Source organism: Haliotis rufescens, unplaced genomic scaffold (assembly GCF_023055435.1).
Source record: "Haliotis rufescens isolate VD_foot unplaced genomic scaffold, xgHalRufe1.0.p SCAF_63, whole genome shotgun sequence".
Classification (NCBI taxonomy): domain Eukaryota; kingdom Metazoa; phylum Mollusca; class Gastropoda; order Lepetellida; family Haliotidae; genus Haliotis; species Haliotis rufescens.
Window position 1 is genome coordinate 1,228,962 of NW_025964354.1, and position 26,561 is coordinate 1,255,522.

The 26,561-nt window shown below is 38.8% G+C and overlaps 1 protein-coding gene and 1 long non-coding RNA gene across 2 annotated transcripts; both read right to left on the minus strand.

Moving 5' to 3' along the window:
• Positions 1–3,628: 3,628 nt before the first annotated feature.
• Positions 3,629–19,372, minus strand: LOC125375943. The gene is made up of 6 exons (XM_048387007.1): positions 19,245–19,372; positions 16,355–16,415; positions 15,806–16,102; positions 7,036–7,332; positions 6,377–6,673; positions 3,629–4,851 (listed from the first exon to the last, which is right to left on the minus strand). The coding sequence occupies exons 1-6, from the start codon at positions 19,248–19,250 to the stop codon at positions 4,490–4,492; spliced, it is 1,320 nt and encodes a 439-aa protein (XP_048242964.1). The 5' UTR covers positions 19,251–19,372; the 3' UTR covers positions 3,629–4,489.
• A 3,087-nt stretch (positions 19,373–22,459) lies between these two features.
• LOC125375948 lies at positions 22,460–25,833 on the minus strand. Its single transcript, XR_007218852.1, has 3 exons — positions 25,706–25,833; positions 22,816–22,876; positions 22,460–22,563 (listed from the first exon to the last, which is right to left on the minus strand). It is a non-coding gene; the product is annotated as an uncharacterized LOC125375948 (long non-coding RNA).
• Between the last annotated feature and the right edge of the window lie 728 nt (positions 25,834–26,561).

Sequence of the window (26,561 nt, forward strand, 5' to 3'; positions counted from 1 at the left end):
AAACTGTAACTTTAACAGTTGCCGTCCTACTCATGCATGCACAAGTAGCGCTAGAACTGAACATTGATAACGTCAGATCAACATGAACCGTATATTTAACAGGAAGTACATCGTCAATGTTGACCTATTCAGTAGAGTACTACGATAACGTTCAGATAACACTATTCATCCGTGATATTAGTAACAACAGCACTTGCTTACGAGGAAAGTCAGCTCTATTTATTAAACAATTGTCATAGAATCAACGCAAAGGTGTGGCGAAAATTTATTCATATTGATGTGTCCTTTATCCTGCGTGTATAATAAATGTTTCGTTATCTCTATGTGTGAGCTACTATAGGGTGAACGAGGAAGTTCACCAAGCACGGTTTTAAAATTACTTGAACTCTTTCCCATGCCATTTACGTACTTCAACGATACTCATACACCCGAACATGTCATAAGTGAGAACATTATATCCACGTTAACTCAAAAGAGGGAGTGAGACATAAAACCAAAGAATATCAATTTATAATTATCTGATACAAAAAAGTAAATATGGCATTTGCAAAATCATCCACAATTTATTGATATCAACACATTTTTATGCTAAACATTTGAAGAAACAATATAGTAATGCATTTTGATACAGTTATTTTGATGAGGAAGTTTGCTTCGATTCACAATACAACATTATGTGTTTAAGAAATGATCAATTCAGTTCAGTGCATTTGATTATCTCGTTGTCCACATGTTTTTAACAAAGTGCATCATATCCTAAAAAAACAAAACATAATTCAGTTCCACACAACATTCAACGTCTAAAGAATACCTGGGTTGATCGGGGAAATAGCATCCGAATTTATGAAGCATAGTAGAAACGAGAATTCGTTTTTCAATTGATATTATGTTGCAGGAATAAAACCATCTAGCATGTTCACAATAATTGTTAACCCGTAAGCTGACGTGAACACAATGTTATATCATGCATGTGCATTAGAAGAAAAAAAATGTACAGAACAAAACACAAGTGATTATAAATGTAGTGATGGTATACAACATGTCTATAATAATATAAGAAATCCATATTGCACTCGAGGGTAGGGGGTGGCAAGCAATAAATTCAACCCTGGTATCCTCCTCAGCGAAGATACACGAGTACAAACCGCCTCATTGGATTAAACGTCATACTTGGCAAAGAATACACCCAATCCCTCCAGTAGAAATACACTCACCCAGCTGCCATTCCCAACCCCAGCATTAGATACTTCTGTTCTAATACGACTTATTTTTTTTATGATTCTATTATTTCAGTCTTAATTCTGTCTATGACTGCTTGAAGGATATATAATTATTTCAACGTTTTAAAAACAGAATATAACAACGTTCAATTATTGATTTCTTCACAACTGTCAAGTAACATTGCATTTCATGCTTGAAAATAACTTTACATGTTATCAGTCCTGATTTAAAACTTAATATTCCTGATAAATGATCACTTACAATGTTGACCAATCAACTTTATATTAATTGCATTTTTTTTACCTTTTATCTGCTATATGATGTAATTATGGGTCATATTATATGCAATATGTGCATGCGTCCGAAAAAAATATGAAATATAAACTTAGAAAAAGGTGCGGTGAGGTGAAATGTGGTTGAACAGAACAGTCCGTGATTTATCCCCTTAATGCTGAGCGCCAGGCAGGGTAACTGCATATTCCACCTTTTATAGATCGAACTACCGCCCTTACGGTCTCCGAGCAGACGCTATATCCACCAGACCACGGAGACGGTGTAATCTTCTAAACGTATATTTACCTTCTAATGTATCCATTAAAGTTAAAAGAAAAGTGCGATATAAAAAAGTGAATAACAAATAAATGAAAGAAGTGAAGTGCAGAGTCGCTTGTCTTGTTTCATTCAATATCTCATATATTTTTTTGTACGATAAGTTTAACGCCGCACTCAGCAACATTCCGGCAACAAGACAGCCGCCTACTTGTTATCGGACCCGTGAAGATTAGGGTTAAAATAGGTCTTCAGCAAAAGGCGACAATGCTTGTAGTAAGAGGCGACTAACGGGATCGTGTGGTCAGGCTCCCTGTCGAGGTTGATGCGTGTCATAGTATCACAATTGCGTAGATCGATGCTCATGGTATCAATCACTGGATTGTCTGGGCAGGCTGGCTTTTTTACAGACCACCGTCATATAGCTGGAATATTACTAATTGTGCAATTAAACAACAAACAAACACAACTTAGAAGTCTGGAACGGATAGTTCAGTGATCGACATAAGATTTGACAATCCACACCTTCGAGGTTAATAATCAACTTAGTCAACGAGCCTGACCACAGGATTCAAAAAGTAGCCTCCTTCCTCTAACATAGGTTGCTTGGAACCAAAGGGGTTTCAGTTTGCAAAAATAACTCCACTATTTAAACATTTACACACATGTACATGTGTACGTCTATACACAACAGAAAAAAACATATTTACATGGCAAAACCAATTTAGCAGGAAGCTATGAGCGGGATATGAGATGTTGTCGTACCTGGAGGAAATGCAGATCCATAGCTAAGATCACCTGCATCCTATCAGGCTGTTTTCGACCAACCTCCATAACTGGAACCTTAACTTGCACATATCGATTCTTTAAACCCGACAGCCTTTACACTTTAGATCAACAACTGACGGTGAAGATTGTAAATAGTATCCCCCATAAAATTCCAGGTGTGTTCTACCTACACTGATATTCCTTTTTTATTAGTTACCCTAAGAACAAACACATTTAGATATGATCCTAATTTAAATATTTAAAATAGCAAAGAACCTGCAGTCGATAACCAAAACAATTAGAATGCGCATGTTAGAGATAAGGTATGTGAAAGGCAGGGAAACATTAATCATCTCGAACAGAGAAAGCATTGGATTACAGCCTCTATATACACTGACGTCCACAATAAACTATACCATTACCTTGATTAACCATTGATGAACATCCTAAACATGCTGCATGCTCAAAAGACATAAACATATTAATATCAGTGGTGCTTTTTCGTGTTGCAAAAAAAACAAACAAAAAAAACGCCGAAACACTTCAAGTGACAGTGACCCAAGACACAGGTAGGGCAAATGTGACGAGCCACAATGTCCACCGACAGTTTGTAAAGTCTCTGCAAAGGCAGTATACTTTGGATTAAATAAAATACATATCAGCGCTTATGTCCACATCCTGCATCAATTCACGGCACAATACGTCGTCGCGGGTCTCCGTTGCCATTCACAAAGGAGAGAGCGCTCAAAGTCAGGATGCTAGACTAGCCTTAAGATGTGCCTGTCACTAAGATCACTGCAAATCTGCCCTCAATCAGAAAATAAGCATTGTCCCAAGTCCCAAAACTGCCAACGTCAGCGTTGGGGAAGACACTGTCGACTGCAACGATGTCCGAGACTCGTCGATGCAGATGTCGTCGGGGAATGAAACTGTTTCCGAGATGTACAACACGCAAGTGACGTCGTTGAGTGGGCTTGTTAACATGCACCCTTCCACTCATATGCGTGTGTGCTCTCTTCTCTCCATTGGTAAACAGCAATATGTTTTGAGTATTTCCTATTTTACGCAACATTCAGTAATATTACAGCAACACCACGGAGGTAAAATAATCAAGTATTGGTCAAGCCAACCCGATACAGAAAAAATGGACATCGTCCCACATCATCGAGGTACATAATAAGATAAGCCCAAGAAGCTGACCACCGACTCTATAGACAAGCTGTAGATTGCCGCGAGGCTATTCTACCGAGACTACACAAGGAGAGCTCCTGATATCAATATGTGGAAATAATAATGTCTCTCTTTAGGGGCGGTTTTGATACACATTATTTGTTCCGGAAAATAGAATGAAAAAACAAACAAACTTATTTTTGTCGTGAATTTTTTTTGAATTGTTTGGTTCCTCCTCACACAACAAGACCGTCTCGGTGATGTAGTGGATGGAGCGTCGGCCCGGAGGGCGGAAGGTCGTGGATCACCGGTCACGTCATACCGAATACCGATACCATGCCGCAGTTTACATGAATACCCACCTAAGACACAGCATACTGACTCCGAGCCGACCAATCCTGGTTTTTATGTGTTCAGCTCCGCATTTTATAGACAAAAAATCCTATCTCTAACACCTCTCCTACCTACAACGCATTATGGTGATTCCCAACAGGTAAATTATTGATGTTATGAAAACATTATTTTTTTTTTCTTCTTTCATATTTGGATCGGTATTGCTAATTGTACATTGAGCAACAATCGTACTCAGGGCTTTAGTATTTTAATGAGCGTGATGGTTACCGCTATTGGGTAGTTGCTGAATACATTGATAAGATAACATAGTGTGGGAAGAGTTTGAGAACCGTTTGTATGTTTATCAACCTGCTTACTGGTACGTTAAAACATAGATGAAGTGACACGGTTGAGTGAATGAATCAGTTAATTTCAATTTACGCCGGTTTTAGGCATGAACTTCACAAGACGAAACGAACACTTTAACCACTCTCCCGTTATTAACTAACGATAAGTCGAGTGATTCATCCTCCGTTCGCGAACTTGATCTGTTGACGACATCCCATGGACATGCATAACCTCCTGCATTTATTACACTTATGTTCTTTGATGCACTTGGAAGATCATTCAGCTCCACGGTAGGAAAAGGAGGGGAAGGAGGCTTAACTGATGGTTGTGGTTTAATTCGAGTTTCCTGTTTTCTTTTTACGAGAAACACGATGATGATGACGACGATGATAAGAAACACTATCCCACCCACAATGCAGGCAACCATAATTATAGTGGAGCTTGTGGCTGGTCCAACGTTTTCTGCAACGTTAAAAAGGCGTTTAAGTCATAGTTCGATACCCTTCCTTAAATAAAAATACATAAGTTGTATTTGAGAAAAAACAGACACAAAGCCAAACAGCATGGGCATACTATCGGCTTATGATGACTGTAACAGAATGTTGAATGAAAATCCCACGATTTGGCGACTGTTAAACGTCAGATTACAATGCCCTTAATCGCTTTCTACACTACGAGAATGTGTCTTGTGTACGGGGTATAAATCAACGCGACCCAGCCGCCGCCGCCATATGCAGGGATTGCGTCCACCTTATGCATGTTGCGTGTTTTGTATGGATTGAACTGGTAGCTCTATTATAGTATCAACAACGAATATATACACAATATGCGAGTACACGCACAACACTAGTGTTTACCGGAACACCAAAGTAGACATTGACAATATACTGATGTAAACAATGTACCCTTCGTGTTCTAATGATATGTCCCTGTCGTATAACCATTGATATTTTGACAGTGAAGATCCGGTTTCGAATTGCTCTTTAGCAACCCATTCGTGTTGTGAGTGGCCACTGGTAAGGCTCACTGACTTGGTTGTTGTGTGTCATCTTTTTCCAGTTGTGAGATCGATGTTGTCAATCACTTAACTGTTGGGTCCATATACGAGTATTTACAGACTGTCGCGATATAACTGGAATGTTTCAGGGAGGGCGTTCAACAACAAACAAACACGGTGGTACAGGAGAAACGGTTTCTTAATATGATAATAATAAATATGATTATCAATGATATAATTTATCGATTTATTTAGAAGACAGAACATGGCTTTAGATGCAATCTCTGCTAAACATGTTATTGCTGGCTTGAAATTTCTGTTTCTACTAAACATAACACGTACAGTACGTAAAGTTGTGTGTAATATCAATTTCCGCATTTTCCAAATTAAGTATACCCTTCAGTTTTTGAAGACCCGCTTCCAAAGATAAATACTTCAATTGTTTTGTTTGAAGAACATTGATAAGGAGACAAATTAGAAAGTGATTAATTTTCTCCTTGCCGCACGCCCGGATAACACGGGAAAAGATTTAATACAACACCATTTACAAACACACTTGATCTTATATTTGCATTCATATTTTGAACAAATTGGAAGAATTTACCCTGAATACTGTATTTTAGTACTTTATACCATAACCCAACTCCCCAAACACTATCGAAGGCTTTTGAAAAATCATTAAAAGCGGAGAATAATGTGTTCTTACTTTGTTTAAGAATTTGAGTAAGCATATCCAGTACAAATATGTTACCATTTGTCGAGTAACCCTTTCTAAGTCCGGCTTCTGCCGGGGTTAAGACATTATTTATCTCAAGGCAATTATGTTATCTGGTAATGAGAACAGTGGTGAAAAGTTTTCCAAAACAGCTTAGTATAGTAGTAGGTCTGTAAGCGTTAGGGGCAGATTTGGCACTCTTCCCCTAATCAGAACACATCTAGACGTAATAGCCATTCATATATCAGCCTCTTCCATAATCAAGAGATACTTACTCTCAAGGAGTGTCGTTATGCCATCGCAGGTCAGATTCCAGTGTTTGTGTTGACAGTTGAATATCAGCCTTACACCAACCAAGTGTGTTTCGGTCACATGAAATGTTTGTGCTGCACGATCAAAACCAGCCTTGGCATGACTGACATTCAGTAAGTGTTGGACGTTCCCTGTCTGTAGAGTGAAGTTGGATGCTACAGGACAGTTGTAGCCAATAATGTCCACTGAGAGTGTCAGCTCTTCATTCAGGGCAAGTTTGTCAGTGTCCTTGTCACTTGATATGCTGCAGGTTGGAGTCTCTGAAACAGATGTAGCTTCCTGTAAAATAGTGGAGAGAGAAATATAAGAAATGAATACGTTGTTATATTCTATTTTTGAGCTACATAAATTGTATTGGTGTGCAACGAAGACTATTTCACAATAGTTGTTTTTTTTATAAGAAGATATTGACTTTTATTAACAAGACACATGTCTTGAAATAAACTGATTTCATAGTATAGTATAAACAAATGGAAATGAGGACTGCAATGTTAACATGTTATACAATTGGCGTCACCAATTCATTACATTGCGCAATAACTGTAAGTGTGGTTCTGACCTGTACTAATTTAAGCCTACTAATCAGGTTCTTTCCTTCTTTGAAATAACGTAAAAGTCTCACTGAGTTCAGTCACACCATCACAGGTTAGATTCCATTGACTGTTGTGACAGCTGAATACCAGTCTTACAATCCCCAGGTGGGAGTCCGTCACATTCAGAGTTACTGAAGGTGTGTTGTGACTAACACTTGCTACAGAGTCAGCTTCCATCAGCAGTGTTGTCACATTCCCGGTCTGGAGTGAGAAGGTGAGGGCTGTGGAACAGTAGTAGTCTTGTATGTCCACTTTGAGTGTCAGCGTCTGATACTGGGCAAGTACATCAGTGTCCTCCTGACTGGTGATGCTGCATGTTGGTGTCTCTGAAACATTACATACCACCGTAAAATGGCAACATCAATTAAATATATCGAAGACGGTTCAAATATTACATTGACATATCTTCAAAACATATTATACAATGAATCATGGCTATTGCTATATGGAGATGATCAATGGTTTAAGGTAGAAATTGCTGAATTATCACCTTGGTGTGTGTGTATGGTTTGTGCATACATTGCATTATTAAATCATTTTCAAAGCAAATACCTCTACTACGATCTTTTGTTTGGTTTTTAAGGCGGCACTCAGCAATATTATAGCTATTTAACGGCAGTCAGTAAATAATCGTGTCTGGACCAGGCAGTCCAGTGATTGAAATCATGAGCATGAACTATGCAATTGTAATATGCTGCTATGCAATAAACCAAGTCAAAGAGCCTGACTATCCGATCCATCTATTCGCCATTTACTAGCTTAAGCTACTGGGAACCTATATTCTTACACGGACCAAACGGATGACCTCTACTAAGAATCAATATGTATATAAACATCAACACTGGTCAACCTCTTATACCCCAAAGGAACGGTAACATAACGTGCGTAATGATTTTGTGTCTGTATTTCCGGCCCGTCATGGTGCCTTGCACATGAATGAGATCCATCTTCTCATTCATACTCATGACATCTCAGACCATGAAGGACGCACTGCCAAACTGATTGTGCTCCACCACTGCAGCGTCCATGTAACGTTCACTGTGCGTCGATAAGCAGGTGTCTGGCCATCTTTGTACAGCAAATTGAAACGGACTCATCCGAAAATAGTACTTTTGACAACCTGTGATTATTACAGATTATTACAGATTGTGTCTAGCCCATTGTAGCCTAGAACTGTTGATACCCATAAACGTGTACCTGTTGTCTGATGTCAGCTGGCGGATAATGAAATGTCTGTTGGGTGTCTGTTCCGTGGATTGTCACCATGCAGCTACTGGTCATCCTGTCTTGTGGAGGTTTTGGGGAGAACTGATCGAGGACAACCGCTCACAGAATGTGTCTGTTGGAAGCGAATCCAAAGCCTAGATACAACCTTTTGGAATACCCAAAGGGCCATGCTACATATCGCATATCTGATCTGCCATCCTGCAGCCATGCGGTAGCTGGATGGCAAATTACTTGGATTAAACTTCGACCACGACCCATGATGATTTGGAGTGACAGTTGCATTATTGTCGAACGCAATTGATAGCCTCGTTTAGCAAGATGAACTGCACGTGCTGCATGCTTTCTCCTGGTAAAGTGACTTTCACCAATTTCTCATTCGCTTTGATTACACAATGGTACATAATTACGTAACATTTCCACAAAGACATAGGTATTTTCCATCTGTGTTCAACAGTGTTAGACTCAGGTTCTGTATTTGAATTTGTCGTTTTACAGTGGCTTGTTCTGTCAACACTCTTTACTAGTAATGTACTGTCGCAGAGTATTTTTTACGTTCGATGTGTAGGCTTTTTTAAATCAACGCAGTACAATGTCTAAACTTTTGACGGAATGTCTTCGTGAAGAACATTCCGAATGCTGCCACTGTCGATCGAGGATGGTGAATACTATTTATTTGTGTTTGTTTGGAAGGATCATAGCCAAAACGGATGTTCACTGATAAGCAGTTATATGTTGATTTATTGCTTGATATTACTTGGGCGTTTCCCCTTGCGTAATTACCGTGACTTAACTGACGAAACGCCAAGTGCAAATTTAGGGAGTAGATACCCACAATGCAGCGACAAACAGACATTTGATAACACTGGTACACAACTCATATATACCTTATGCAACACAACTATCATGCATGCACCGATTACATTTTCTTCACATTGATAAATGCAATATTACGTTTTTATTAAGGAAACGTTTCATTTTATTCCATCATTCTTGGTGTCAACAATTATAGTATGTCATATAGCGGGAGACATATGGAAGTTGACAGAAGTACAATTTTTTTTAGGAAGATTCATTGCCAGAATGCCCAACACTTGACACTATCGGGTTGTTTCATTATTTTGCTCTTGATTCCAACTGAATTTACAGTCATTTATACAAAATTTATACTGTTTCACGAATAACACATCGGTTTATAAGTAAACTACATAATTATGGCACTGTTTCTTTTGGACACATTTAACTCACCACGCCCACGCCCACGCCCACGCCCACGCCCACGCCCACGCCCACGCCCACCGGGGCGCTCTTCTTTTATAACTGCTGAATGTCGGGGAATCCCAATATTACAGTTGAGGGAATTCCCTTTCTGCTCACGTGTATCGTCACGCACGGAACATTTAGCCACATTCAAACATATATTTATTGTCCAAACTACCCTTTGAAATCAAAGGCCGAGAAGGAATGAAAAAGCAAACGTGCAGATTCGCTCGCCTGATTATTTTTTTCCACAACTTTTATGTCTTCTGGTTTCATTTCTAACTAGCATTTTTTTCCAAATGTGTCTTCCGTTCTCAAGGAACTAATATTTGAATCCGGCGGCCATGTCATTTGAAACAGCCGCTTTCTCCCGGACATATTTCTTCCGGTTCGTTGCAATCTGACTGTTACAGTTCTTCTCGCCTCCGGCCATAATTGACAGGTCCCATGAACATTGTTTTGATCTTACTCCCTGTTGATTGGCTACTGACTGCGTAGGCGTGTCAAGTTATGTGCATAAATTAAACGATCACCTGATTCATGTCATGTCACAGTTTGTTTTCATACACCTGGGTTGTATAGCAATCTCGTCATTGTTGTCTGTTTTGATATATACAACTGTTTTGGTTAACCTATTGGAGATAAAACATTTGTAACGTTGTCAAGTTTAAATATAAGCATTGACTGTGTATTTTGTACGGTTAATTGAGGTAGATTTTAACAATTTAAACATTATAACCCAACATGCATAAATACGGTAATGAAATTGATGGTTGGTACTTCTTTGTTCTTGTTTTATTTGCCTGTTAACGGGAGCGCCAAATCCGTTGTCAATGAACCGTGTCTGAACCCTAATTGGTCCTGGGAACACAAAGAGAAGTTTTCCTCCTAACTATTACATTTAATATTATTTAGGCGAGTGTAATTTGTGTTTTTACCATGGGTATGGAATTTGGATCTTACTTCACACTTATAAATCAATGCAGTTACACGAAACAGTAACAATAACCGGACAACAGACACAAATATGAGAGACAGTGTGGAGAAAGACGAATATTTACAGACCGCCGTCACATAGCTGGACTAGTTCTGTGTTTCACTAAGCCTGGACGTTACATTTTTGGTACTGTCCTTTGCTCACATGGGATAGGACATCTGCTATCAGGGCAGACTAATACTGATGCATTCAGGGAAGACCATAGTGCTCAGTTTAACCTATAGAGTTGAAATGATGTTTAACGTGGCGTTCAAGATTAATTCACTCATATAAAATATCTGTCCATGGAATAGCATAACATACACTACAACTGTAGAATCTGTGACCTTAGATATTATAAAAATCAACTTCGGATTCATTATTTAATATAAACACAACATTTCAGCTCTACGTCTTGATCATTCATCAGGTGAAGGATTGTATAAGACAACAAGTATAATTAGGAGTGAACTATGCCTGAGTATATGATACTGCAACACGCTTTTCACAACATATCAGCTAAGCCACAAGACAAACCCTCCCTACCATTTGCTATATATATAGATAAGAAACACTTCTTGGCATGCAACGTTTTTCCTGTTAGTATGGGGCGGTCGGGTAGCCTAGTGGTTAAAGCGTTCGCTCGTCACGCCGAAGACCCGGGTTCGATTCCCGACATGGGTACAATGTGTGAAGCCCATTTCTGGTGTTCCCCGCCGTGATATTGCTGGAATATTGCTAAAAGCGGCGTAAAACCATACTCACTCACTCACTCACTCCTGTTAGTATGTATCATGTTACATTATGACTTTAAGACACAGGAGTAATGGATATTCGACAGATACACTACATAAATGTTGATTAAGATGCATACACTATGTATATCATATCTACAGTTGTGTATAAAGCCACACATACGATTAGTAAACTGACGCCTTAAAAGGAGTTTAATGCACATTATGCACAGAAACGGCTTTGACTAGAGAACGTGAGAATTCAATCGACATCACTTAAACAAGGATCCACCCAATTGCTGGTCGTAAAAGGCGTCCGAATTGGGCAACCTGTTTCCCGTTGGCTGAGACCCTGTGTCGGCAGTGGAAGGGAGTTTGGTGGTTAAGGGCGACTCCAATTAGGCCCAAACGACTCGCCCGTCGTAGGCTCAGATGACCCCCAAGGCTCAAGTGACTCCCCCATTTATTTTGAAGAATATTTATGTTTTGACAGTAATTGTGCAACAGTCTGTGAATGTCGTACACAAATAATATGTTTTCGATGATACAGCACAGTATTGTCCATGATTGCAAGCCATTTTTCTTACATATTGTGAAATTACCAGATTTTTTGTATAATAAGATTTTATGTCATAAATTTTGATTGGAGTGTAAAGTCCCGCATTATGTAAGGAATTACACATGAGAACAGGTTCAACTTACTCTGACATACTTTTAAAATTCAAAAAGGATAACAATAATTATATATCATATATATCATATATATGGGGGTTAAAATTTCTGAAGCTGTTGCTAAGGAATCGAATACAGGTTAAATTGAGCTATCTGAACCTGACATGGGGAATAATCTGAGCAAGGTTGTGAAGTTGTATTAGCTTTATATTATCGGGTGTAAGTACAGGGAGTAATCTGAGTGTGATACAAAAATCAAACATGCAGAATAGCGAGAGTAATATGAGCCTAATAATTAAAAATTGGATGTAATAAACGGGGAGTAGTCTGAGCCTGATACCCCAAAATTAAAGAAAAATAGCGTGAGTTATCAGAGCCTGGTTGGAAGGTTGTAGGACAGGTGAAGTAGTCGGAGTCTCTCACTATAGTATCGGATATAAGTAGGGAGAGAAATCTGAGTCTGATGCTAAATAATGGGATATAGTATAGGCATAGTAGTCTTAGTCTGCAAGTAAAACATTTGGATGTAGGAAAACGGGAGTAGTTCGAGCCTGACATTCAAGAATCGGATATATAACAGTGGGAGTAGTTTGAGCCTGGTACTCAAGAATCGGATATAGAACAGTGGGAGTAGTTTGAGCCTGGTACTCAAGAATCGGATAAAGAAGAGGGGAAGTAGTTTGAGCCTGATACTCAGGAATCGGAAAAAGATTAGGGGGAGTAGTTTGACCCTGATACTCAAGAATCAGATATAGAATAGGGGGAGTAGTTTGAGCCTGGTACTCAAGAATCAGATATAGAACAGTGGGAGTAGTTTGAGCCTGATACTCAAGAATCAGATATACAATAGGGGGAGTAGTTTGAGCCTGATACTCAAGAATCAGATATAGAATAGGGGGAGTAGTTTGAGCCTGGTACTCAAGAATCAGATATAAAAACATGTGGGAGTAGTTTGACCCTGATACTCAAGAATCAGATATAGAATAGGGGGAGTAGTTTGAGCCTGGTACTCAAGAATCAGATATAGAACAGTGGGAGTAGTTTGAGCCTGGTACTCAAGAATCGGATATAGAAGAGGGGAAGTAGATTGAGCCTGATACTCAGGAATCGGAAAAAGATTAGGGGGAGTAGTTTGACCCTGATACTCAAGAATCAGATATAGAATAGGGGGAGTAGTTTGAGCCTGGTACTCAAGAATCAGATATAGAACAGTGGGAGTAGTTTGAGCCTGGTACTCAAGAATCGGATATAGAAGAGGGGAAGTAGTTTGAGCCTGATACTCAGGAATCGGAAAAAGATTAGGGGGAGTAGTTTGACCCTGATACTCAAGAATCAGATATAGAATAGGGGGAGTAGTTTGAGCCTGGTACTCAAGAATCAGATATAGAACAGTGGGAGTAGTTTTAGCCTGGTACTCAAGAATCGGATATAGAAGAGGGGAAGTAGTTTGAGCCTGATACTCAGGAATCGGAAAAAGATTAGGGGGAGTAGTTTGACCCTGATACTCAAGAATCAGATATAGAATAGGGGGAGTAGTTAGAGCCTGGTGCTCAAGAGTCGGACATAGAATAGGGGGAGTTGTTTGAACCTGATGCTCAGGAATCGGAAAAAGATTAGGGGGAGTAGTTTAACCCTGATACTCAAGAATCAGATATAGAATAGGGGGAGTAGTTTGAGCCTGGTGCCCAAGAGTCGGACATAGAATAGGGGGAGTTGTTTGAGCCTGGTGCTCAGGAATCGGAAAAAGATTAGGGGGAGTAGTTTAACCCTGTTACTCAAGAAACCGATACAGAGCAGGGGGAGTAGTTTGAACCTGGTACTCAAGAATCGGATATAGAATAGGGGAAGTTGTTTGAGCCTGATACTCAGGAATTGGATAAAGATTAGAGGGAGTAGTTTGACCCTGATACTCAAGATTCGGATATAGAATAGGGGGAGTAGTTTGAGCCTGGTACTCAAGAATCGGATATAGAATAGGAGGAGTAGTTTGAGCCTGATACTCAAGAATATCTGGTAGTAAAACATCTGATACATAAAATTGGAGATTGTTCTTAACCTGACATTTCAGAATAGAAAGTGAAGAAGAGGGGTTGAAAACCTTTATAATACAAAATATGTTTGATCTTTTCTGTAATCATTTTATTTCAAAACAAGCAACGTCATTTGGGCCCAGTAGGGAAGTTAGCTGAGCCTAGAGGGAGTGTTGTGAGCCTGACTTGGGGAGTCATGTGAGCCTAGGCCCATACGACTCTTGACTCAAATTTAGGGGAGCCGTTTGAGCCTACTATACAAGCAATAGTGCTCCTTAGTCCAACACACCACTTCGACCCTACATTTGCCAAGACGGGAGGTAGAATGAACCCGGTTCTATCAATCGGCTGGTCATGTCCCAATGACCTTAGTGGAAGGGACCATTTTCCAAAAACACTTACAACTATAAATACCGCTGACGAACCACCTTCAACAAGATGCAATTTTACGAAGGCTAATTGGTCTTTATTCCAAACATTATGTGCAGAAAAACTAAAAACTTAAAACCTTACAATTATATCACCTTACTGTCTTCTCCTCCCTGGCAGATAGTGGAGCCAGAGGTAGACCTCACTCTAACCCAGCTAAAAAAGTCAGAAACTAATATTTTCAAGTAACAAGTTACGGCCAAAATATACTTCTCACAGATCCATTTTTACAGGTGGGTCCAAGGATGGTCGCAGAGTTGTAAGTGCCACCATCATTGGATCCAGGTCTGTCTCATCAAGAATGCCAGATAATAGTTCATTTTTTACTGCTTAGGCCAAAACTATCCTTAGAGCTTTGACCTATTCCAAACATCAAAACCAATCTAAAAAACTCATCATCTTCTCTGATTCGTTGTCTTGCCTTCTGACACTTAAAAGTATCTTATCATATCACCCAATTATTCTAGACATTTTAGAACTACATAATATTTTTTCTACTGGCCAATGTGACATCGTCTTTTGCTGGTTACCAAGTCTTGTAGGTGTAACAGGTAACTCAAACGCCGATGCTGCAGCTACGGCACGGTGATTTCAAACCAACCACCAAGAGTTATATTCGGGATCTCATGCAAACGAGGTGGGACACCCAGGTAGGAAGCAATAGACATCACCAATTAAAACCCAAAATCGGTCATACCTTCTTGAGTTGATGAGGACGAACCTTCTAAGTGTATCCCTTGTGATGAAAGATTCACCGTCAAACATATATTGCTTGGCTGTGTGAACTTTGCAATCACAAGGGATTCACATTATCTAAGTGTAAATCTGAATTGTCAGCGTGCATCTCATCATCAACTACTTGAAAAAAATATATGTATAATCAATATTGAATATATATGTGAATAATTAAATGCTTGTTTTTGAATTTGGTGTGGGGTATTATCAACTGACATAACTGAAGGCTCTGTCCAGGGGGTAATCGTTGTAAAATTATTGTCTTCCTGTGTGACACATAATCCTATTATACTCGATGTAACTATCATCAATCAGTGTTTTGAGTGTTTTTGATATTGGCTACTTTTATGCTCAACCACCTGTAATTAAGGTGATGATGTAAATCCTGCTGAGGTATCATGCAGGAAGCTGAGGTACTGTAAGTCTCCTTGATCCCCAGCAAGGTGGCCTGTCTCTGGTTACTTGGGACCTATAGCCCGTGTTTTAAAACTGTATATATGATATTGCTATGCTCAAATATGTTTCATAAATTGTTTTTTAAATATAACTGTGCATAAAAGACTGAATTGTGAACATATTAACTTGGTCTCGTCACTATGTAACCTACTTTGTGTATCCCCATTCAAAAAACATTTATGATTATGAATCAATTTCAAACATAAGACCAAAAGATATTGTCTCATCATTTAGTGAATATCAGTTTAGGCCAATGTCAAGAATCCACAGATGTTCCACCTACTTGCGACTTGAAGACTACAAGAAGTATTTTCACTAGTTGCGCCCTCTGCACATGCCCATGTGCCTGCATGTGGTGGTTCTACATTAAGTATCCTGATAGACGTGTGAGTTGCGTTAATGAAGCTTGCTTTAAACCCATTCACAGTTGTGCAGCCAGAAAATGATGCTTCGCACGCTGGGGCTCTCAGTTTCCCAGGTCCCTCATATATTAGATTGGTAAAGGGTTTGGAAGTCGAGCAGTTCAACTGTGTAGAAGAACCAAGGAAGGAAATGTCAGGACAGAGGAACTGAAATGTACCTGTAGAGAACATATAGACACATCAGAAATCCAGTGAATCCATGTAGGTTTAAGGTTTATAGTCATGGCATATACATGTTCACAAGTAAATCAACTAATCATGCTTTTTATTCATTCACAAAAGACAGTCACGTAATTTTACACCAATATAATGTCAGAATTCAGTCATAATTGAGTGTTGATAGAACATTACACATGACGTCCTATAAGCAGTCTCTAATGAACAATTTGTTTTACTATTTCATAACTTACAGTTTGATAGATGCATAAACCATGCAACGAAAAGAACGTGGATGTCAAATATCGGCTTCAGCTGTAAAAACGAGGTACAAGATAAATTAATAAAAAAAAATATGTGTGTCATATATTTGCGATATCCGTACGATGTAAGTTATATCGTCAAATCCCACATCAGTTACATCTTAACAATCAACACGTATTTCTGGAACTATTAATCCTGTACTTCTGTTATTTTACATGTATAAAAACAAGGCTTATTTCCAGAATAATATATCCTTTATACATTAATAATTAATGGACGTTGTAAATCGATACATTTAATAAATTATTCTATTATTACAATTGCCCAGCGATTCTGTGTTGTATTCGAGGCCTGTTGTAAATTGATGTCCATTTACATATTTAAAGAACATTTTCAAAACCCATGTACGCATGTACGCTTATCAGATAGCTACGCGATAAATGGTAAGAACAATGAAGAATGAAGCGAGGTTTATTTCATGCCAAAACATTGTTCTATCGGTTCGAACATGCGCTCACCATTTGCTGACGTCGTACTAGCCTCAGTCCAAGACTAGCCCTGATTTGTTTTGAGAGGGGAGTGGTAAGTGAGTTGTTCCCCATATACGTAGCAGGGCAACGTCGATAAAAGCGATGGCTGAACCATGGCATCCGAAACCGGGAGAGATATGACAATCGGTATTGGGAGTAAAGGTACAGGTTATCGAAGTGAGGATTGTGAGAATATGCGGGAAATACCCACATGTTCATAAAATAGACTTGTCTGACGCTGCCGAGGTCGGATTCTATTGAGTCATCGTTATTTAAATAGCGGTTAATATTGTTAAAGCTTGTACATTTTATGTACATCCTTCAATAGGCTGTACATAATGTTGATATTTCATATAAGAATTAATCAACTCGTTTATCATATAATAAAACACCGTAGGGAAAATAAACAACTCTGAGCTAACATGATGGATTGATATGGATTCCTTAGCAGTTCTGCATACATACATGTAGCAATAATTTCAGATATGTTTGTATATTGTTTTTGGAATATTACACTGAATTGAAGGAAATAGTACAAATTGGATGGCTTTTCGTGAAAACTATCAAATCATACCAAAAACGTGACAATTCTCCATGAACTTTAAGTGTATTTTATTTCCCTGACTATGCTGAAGCCAAATGTCTGTCTTATATTATTAATTTCTCTGGCTAGAAAACAAGAAGAAGTGCATATATGAAGACGTACATTTTAGCTTTTGCTCCCTTCATTGGATCACAATAAAGGTTTAACTTAAAGCAGTAGGATCTTTACTTATCTGTTACGATACTTGCCCATGTGAGTCGACCATCAAGTGCATTTATGTATTGCATTTATGTTACGGCGAGTCAGCTTGTTTTGGGAGGAAAGACAAAAGTGATCCAGGTCTTACGTGTCTTCCACTTTGGTGAATCCCACGGACATGGGGTTTGTGCTGCCAAAACTAAAACCATAATTCAAGCCAACGCGTATAGGCTGTTACATGCCTAAAGGATGCAACTCCCCGCAACAAATTACGGCAACCAAGACGACTTGGCCCTACCGACCATCAAAACAGATGAGGGAGTCCTATTGTGGTCGATATAATTCTAGCCCACACCAATAGTCTAGCTGCACATAGGTTCCACTACCTTGTGGTAAATATGTCTCCAAACACGATTTCTCTGTAAAGTCGATAAATAATCTCAAAGTGATAGCGAAATAAACGACGTTAAACATTAGCAGCTGTGTTGATCATGGGGTGATGAGACGCAGCTTTCAACCGACTGCGCACATTTCATCCGTCAACAAGTATGTGCATTAACCATGCCTATTGCAAATTATAGGCTAGTGCTATGTAGTGTCTTACTATGATGACTACTGTTGGAATTTGTAGTCATTCTCTCACAGTAACACGGTGCATTCATTTTCCGCGAGTACTTTGCGTTTGGGGATTTTAACGGGATTAATGACTTGCATAAATGATTGAATTTGACTGCTATATGAACGGTTCTTAGTCACTCATCATCATCAGTAAATGTGCACGTCATGGTGTAATGTCTAAGTGCCACCTTTAAGAAATAACAATATGAACATGTTTACATCTGGTGCCATTCACATAATTTTCCTATTTTAACTTTAATCGAGACTGATTACGGTATGGGGTTGAAGTTTCTTGTATATTTACTTCTATTTAAATTGTCGATAATGATCCATCTTTACGTGATATTATCATAAACCATACAAACTATGTTTCAAGACAGATGACGCATCCGTAAACATCGACAAGCTTAATCAAATATGTGCACAGAAACGTTTCTTAACAAACACGTTATGTTGAGCTCATAAAACGGAAATAATCAAAACCCAAACATTGAAATATACACATTTACATTACCCAACCCAGACCACAGTCTTAGTGTTGAAATAGTCATGTCCGCTGGAGATCTCGTATCTGGGTCCTCGCACATTGGGCTGACATGCCGTGATATAACTTGAATACTGTTCAGCCACACTTTGATACTGGCTACTAAATGTCAGCCAGTGTTGTCAACTCCTATCGCATAACTATGTTTGTCGACATTTCCTCAAAAACGTTTATGCCCTTCTCATATCCATTAATGAATGTGCATATCTACAAACGTATGAGCAGTGTCCATATATATCAATTCGTCTTTTTCTAGTGGCATACATTATATAAATACATATGGAACTTATTATTTATACATGCCTGTTTCTTCTTCAGAAAGATTTCATCAAATTGCACGTATTCTCTAGTATCGACATTGCCATTCTCGTTTCATTCACAATTAACAGACCTTTCCCATACGGAAATACATACACCTATAATATGTATGTATATATTATACCCACCTTCATGGCTGTAAAGAACCGCTGATGATATCCACTACGGTCATGGGTTACAAAGTAACATCAAAACAGTCTTGCCTATCGTGTCACGTTCGAGGAAATCGCCATACCGTGTGCACCCCTCAACATCCTTTACCACGCACTGGTACAGCTATACTGAACAGAGGCATTTTACGCATGTACCGCAAGGGAGATAACTGTTCTATCACCAAAACTACCACGTGGTGTTGATAATTGTCAGTCACGCGATCGCCCGATATACCTTCCTAGACACATATGTAAACACAAGCGTGTTTCTCTTGTTGAATTGATTTGTTTGTCCTGTACATATAGTTATTTCGATTAGTGTGTCTAATTCTATTATTTTCATATTCATAAGAAATAAAATAAAGGCGAAAGGGTGAGCGTATCCTACCCCACCAGTGGCACCCATCACAAACACCAGATAAAAGTCAAACAAGGGAATTGAAACGGTCATAATTTTGATTACGATGAATAGAGTTTGCTCCACCCCCACATGTAGTGTAGCGCTGCTTATTGTACGTCGATGTGTTTTCTGTCGTTAAATTGCAACTGCAAGCCATGGAATAGTGAGTGTGGTTACTGGGTTGCACTACATGAATACCGAAACCGACGGAATCGACGGCTGGGGCCTATGGCTAAAGGAAATCGACAGTTGTCGTTTTGTTTGACTCCAGTATGTTGTTAAATGCCAAACTCGGAGCAACTGATGTATGTGTGGTTATGAAACTCTTTAAGGATTATTAATGAAGTGTCCAGAGACAGTCGACAATTCAACTTCCGCCTCGAACAATTGTATGACTTCTGTGTGGTGTGTGTACGTTTGGGAAAACCCCGCGGCATGAATGATGGTTGACATCATTTTGCCATATTGAGAAACTATTTCACCGAGAACCGTTTTGGATACACCATCTTGCTTGACAATAGTGAATGAACGATGCTACCAAGGATACGTTCGTTCACGTGGAAGGTAATTCTAACAGTGACGTGACGGCAGCCCATTATGACATAACTCAACACGTGTACTTTATCGCAGGATAAAGTACAGTCGGCGCCTTTGATCTTCTATCGAAGCATCTTGAAGTGTATTTTGAAGTCGGAAGCGTACAATCATGCTATTGGAGACGAAAGCATTCCTAAGTCTGCAGACCCTCATATACGTAAACCATGGTTTGACAATGATTTTAAACAAGCTAAAAAAAATAGGAAGAAAGCCGATACATATTTCCACTGTCATCCAAGTGTCTTCAAATTGAATAATGTTACAACCACTGGCTCTAAAGCGAGACGTACCTTTAAACAGAATAAACGTCAATACTGGAGGAACTATGTATCAAAAATTAATTCCCACACACCCAATTCCAAGGTGGAACATGATTCAAAAGATTACGGGCAAAGGATCCAAATCTGGAGTTCACCATCTCAAAGATGGTAATACAATTTTAAGTACAAATTCTGCAATTGCCAACAAACTTGGTGAAACTTTAGCAAACCATTTGCTGCTATGTTTATTCTTATTCCAAAGCCTGGACGGGATTATACAGATACAATTGCGTTTTTCACCCAGTCCAACTTGATTCCACCACACATCGTTACAGCTAAAATAGATCTAAATATTATATCACCTTACTGTCTTCTCCTCCCTGGCAGATAGTGGAGCCAGAGGTAGACCTCACTCTAACCCAGCTAAAAAAGTCAGAAACTAATATTTTCAAGTAACAAGTTACGGCCAAAATATACTTCTCACAGATCCATTTTTACAGGTGGGTCCAAGGATGGTCGCAGAGTTGTAAGTGCCACCATCATTGGATCCAGGTCTGTCTCATCAAGAATGCCAGATAATAGTTCATTTTTTACTGCTTAGGCCAAAACTATCCTAAGAGCTTTGACCTATTCCAAACATCAAAACCAATCTAAAAAACTCATCATCTTCTCTGATTCGTTGTCTTGCCTTCTGACACTTAAAAGTATCTTATCATATCACCCAATTATTCTAGACATTTAAGAACTACATAATAATTTTTCTACTGGCCAATGTGACATCGTCTTTTGCTGGTTACCAAGTCTTGTAGGTGTAACAGGTAACTCAAACGCCGATGCTGCAGCTACGGCACGGTGATTTCAAACCAACCACCAAGAGTTATATTCGGGATCTCATGCGAACGAGGTGGGACACCCAGGTAGGAAGCAATAGACATCACCAATTAAAACCCAAAATCGGTCATACCTTCTTGAGTTGATGAGGACGAACCTTCTAAGTGTATCCCTTGTGATGAAAGATTCACCGTCAAACATATATTGCTTGGCTGTGTGAACTTTGCAATCGCAAGGGATTCACATTATCTAAGTGTAAATCTGAATTGTCAGCGTGCATCTCATCATCAACTACTTGAAAAAAATATATGTATAATCAATATTGAATATATATGTGAATAATTAAATGCTTGTTTTTGAATTTGGTGTGGGGTATTATCAACTGACATAACTGAAGGCTGTGTCCAGGGGGTAATCGTTGTAAAATTATTGTCTTCCTGTGTGACACATAATCCTATTATACTCGATGTAACTATCATCAATCAGTGTTTTGAGTGTTTTTGATATTGGCTACTTTTATGCTCAACCACCTGTAATTAAGGTGATGATGTAAATCCTGCTGAGGTATCATGCAGGAAGCTGAGGTACTGTAAGTCTCCTTGATCCCCAGCAAGGTGGCCTGTCCCTGGTTACTTGGGACCTATAGCCCGTGTTTTAAAACTGTATATATGATATTGCTATGCTCAAATATGTTTCATAAATTGTTTTTTAAATATAACTGTGCATAAAAGACTGAATTGTGAACATATTAACTTGGTCTCGTCACTATGTAACCTACTTTGTGTATCCCCATTCAAAAAACATTTATGATTATGAATCAATTTCAAACATAAGACCAAAAGATATTGTCTCATCATTTAGTGAATATCAGTTTAGGCCAATGTCAAGAATCCACAGATGTTCCACCTACTTGCGACTTGAAGACTACAAGAAGTATTTTCACTAGTTGCGCCCTCTGCACATGCCCATGTGCCTGCATGTGGTGGTTCTACATTAAGTATCCTGATAGACGTGTGAGTTGCGTTAATGAAGCTTGCTTTAAACCCATTCACAGTTGTGCAGCCAGAAAATGATGCTTCGCACGCTGGGGCCCTCAGTTTCCCAGGTCCCTCATATATTAGATTGGTAAAGGGTTTGGAAGTCGAGCAGTTCAACTGTGTAGAAGAACCAAGGAAGGAAATGTCAGGACAGAGGAACTGAAATGTACCTGTAGAGAACATATAGACACATCAGAAATCCAGTGAATCCATGTAGGTTTAAGGTTTATAGTCATGGCATATACATGTTCACAAGTAAATCAACTAATCATGCTTTTTATTCATTCACAAAAGACAGTCACGTAATTTTACACCAATATAATGTCAGAATTCAGTCATAATTGAGTGTTGATAGAACATTACACATGACGTCCTATAAGCAGTCTCTAATGAACAATTTGTTTTACTATTTCATAACTTACAGTTTGATAGATGCATGAACCATGCGACGAAAAGAACGTGGATGTCAAATATCGGCTTCAGCTGTAAAAACGAGGTACAAGATAAATTAATAAAAAAAAATATGTGTGTCATATATTTGCGATATCCGTACGATGTAAGTTATATCGTCAAATCCCACATCAGTTACATCTTAACAATCAACACGTATTTCTGGAACTATTAATCCTGTACTTCTGTTATTTTACATGTATAAAAACAAGGCTTATTTCCAGAATGATATATCCTTTATACATTAATAATTAATGGACGTTGTAAATCGATACATTTAATAAATTATTCTATTATTACAATTGCCCAGCGATTCTGTGTTGTATTCGAGGCCTGTTGTAAATTGATGTCCATTTACATATTTAAAGAACATTTCCAAAACCCATGTACGCATGTACGCTTATCAGATAGCTACGCGATAAATGGTAAGAACAATGAAGAACGAAGCAAGGTTTATTTCATGCCAAAACATTGTTCTATCGGTTCGAACATGCGCTCACCATTTGCTGACGTCGTACTAGCCTCAGTCCAAGACTAGCCCTGATTTGTTTTGAGAGGGGAGTGGTAAGTGAGTTGTTCCCCATATACGTAGCAGGGCAACGTAGATAAAAGCGATGGCTGAACCATGGCATCCGAAACCGGGAGAGATATGACAATCGGTATTGGGAGTAAAGGTACAGGTTATCGAAGTGAGGATTGTGAGAATATGCGGGAAATACCCACATGTTCATAAAATAGACTTGTCTGACGCTGCCGAGGTCGGATTCTATTGAGTCATCGTTATTTAAATAGCGGTTAATATTGTTAAAGCTTGTACATTTTATGTACATCCTTCAATAGGCTGTACATAATGTTGATATTTCATATAAGAATTAATCAACTCGTTTATCATATAATAAAACACCGTAGGGAAAATAAACAACTCTGGGCTAACATGATGGATTGATATGGATTCCTTAGCAGTTCTGCATACATACATGTAGCAATAATTTCAGATATGTTTGTATATTGTTTTTGGAATATTACACTGAATTGAAGGAAATAGTACAAATTGGATGGCTTTTCGTGAAAACTATCAAATCATACCAAAAACGTGACAATTCTCCATGAACTTTAAGTGTATTTTATTTCCCTGACTATGCTGAAGCCAAATGTCTGTCTTATATTATTAATTTCTCTGGCTAGAAAACAAGAAGAAGTGCATATATGAAGACGTACATTTTAGCTTTTGCTCCCTTCATTGGATCACAATAAAGGTTTAACTTAAAGCAGTAGGATCTTTACTTATCTGTTACGATACTTGCCCATGTGAGTCGACCATCAAGTGCATTTATGTATTGCATTTATGTTACGGCGAGTCAGCTTGTTTTGGGAGGAAAGACAAAAGTGATCCAGGTCTTACGTGTCTTCCACTTTGGTGAATCCCACGGACATGGGGTTTGTGCTGCCAAAACTAAAACCATAATTCAAGCCAACGCGTATAGGCTGTTACATGCCTAAAGGATGCAACTCCCCGCAACAAATTACGGCAACCAAGACGACTTGGCCCTACCGACCATCAAAACAGATGAGGGAGTCCTATTGTGGTCGATATAATTCTAGCCCACACCAATAGTCTAGCTGCACATAGGTTCCACTACCTTGTGGTAAATATGTCTCCAAACACGATTTCTCTGTAAAGTCGATAAATAATCTCAAAGTGATAGCGAAATAAACGACGTTAAACATTAGCAGCTGTGTTGATCATGGGGTGATGAGACGCAGCTTTCAACCGACTGCGCACATTTCATCCGTCAACAAGTATGTGCATTAACCATGCCTATTGCAAATTATAGGCTAGTGCTATGTAGTGTCTTACTATGATGACTACTGTTGGAATTTGTAGTCATTCTCTCACAGTAACACGGTGCATTCATTTTCCGCGAGTACTTTGCGTTTGGGGATTTTAACGGGATTAATGACTTGCATAAATGATTGAATTTGACTGCTATATGAACGGTTCTTAGTCACTCATCATCATCAGTAAATGTGCACGTCATGGTGTAATGTCTAAGTGCCACCTTTAAGAAATAACAATATGAACATGTTTACATCTGGTGCCATTCACATAATTTTCCTATTTTAACTTTAATCGAGACTGATTACGGTATGGGGTTGAAGTTTCTTGTATATTTACTTCTATTTAAATTGTCGATAATGATCCATCTTTACGTGATATTATCATAAACCATACAAACTATGTTTCAAGACAGATGACGCATCCGTAAACATCGACAAGCTAAATCAAATATGTGCACAGAAACGTTTCTTAACAAACACGTTATGTTGAGCTCATAAAACGGAAATAATCAAAACCCAAACATTGAAATATACACATTTACATTACCCAACCCAGACCACAGTCTTAGTGTTGAAATAGTCATGTCCGCTGGAGATCTCGTATCTGGGTCCTCGCACATTGGGCTGACATGCCGTGATATAACTTGAATACTGTTCAGCCACACTTTGATACTGGCTACTGAATGTCAGCCAGTGTTGTCAACTCCTATCGCATAACTATGTTTGTCGACATTTCCTCAAAAACGTTTATGCCCTTCTCATATCCATTAATGAATGTGCATATCTACAAACGTATGAGCAGTGTCCATATATATCAATTCGTCTTTTTCTAGTGGCATACATTATATAAATACATATGGAACTTATTATTTATACATGCCTGTTTCTTCTTCAGAAAGATTTCATCAAATTGCACGTATTCTCTAGTATCGACATTGCCATTCTCGTTTCATTCACAATTAACAGACCTTTCCCATACGGAAATACATACACCTATAATATGTATGTATATATTATACCCACCTTCATGGCTGTAAAGAACCGCTGATGATATCTACTACGGTCATGGGTTACAAAGTAACATCAAAACAGTCTTGCCTATCGTGTCACGTTCGAGGAAATCGCCATACCGTGTGCACCCCTCAACATCCTTTACCACGCACTGGTACAGCTATACTGAACAGAGGCATTTTACGCATGTACCGCAAGGGAGATAACTGTTCTATCACCAAAACTACCACGTGGTGTTGATAATTGTCAGTCACGCGATCGCCCGATATACCTTCCTAGACACATTTGTAAACACAAGCGTGTTTCTCTTGTTGAATTGATTTGTTTGTCCTGTACATATAGTTATTTCGATTAGTGTGTCTAATTCTATTATTTTCATATTCATAAGAAATAAAATAAAGGCGAAAGGGTGAGCGTATCCTACCCCACCAGTGGCACCCATCACAAACACCAGATAAAAGTCAAACAAGGGAATTGAAACGGTCATAATTTTGATTACGATGAATAGAGTTTGCTCCACCCCCACATGTAGTGTAGCGCTGCTTATTGTACGTCGATGTGTTTTCTGTCGTTAAATTGCAACTGCAAGCCATGGAATAGTGAGTGTGGTTACTGGGTTGCACTACATGAATACCGAAACCGACGGAATCGACGCCTGGGGCCTATGGCTAAAGGAAATCGACAGTTGTCGTTTTGTTTGACTCCAGTATGTTGTTAAATGCCAAACTCGGAGCAACTGATGTATGTGTGGTTATGAAACTCTTTAAGGATTATTAATGAAGTGTCCAGAGACAGTCGACAATTCAACTTCCGCCTCGAACAATTGTATGACTTCTGTGTGGTGTGTGTACGTTTGGGAAAACCCCGC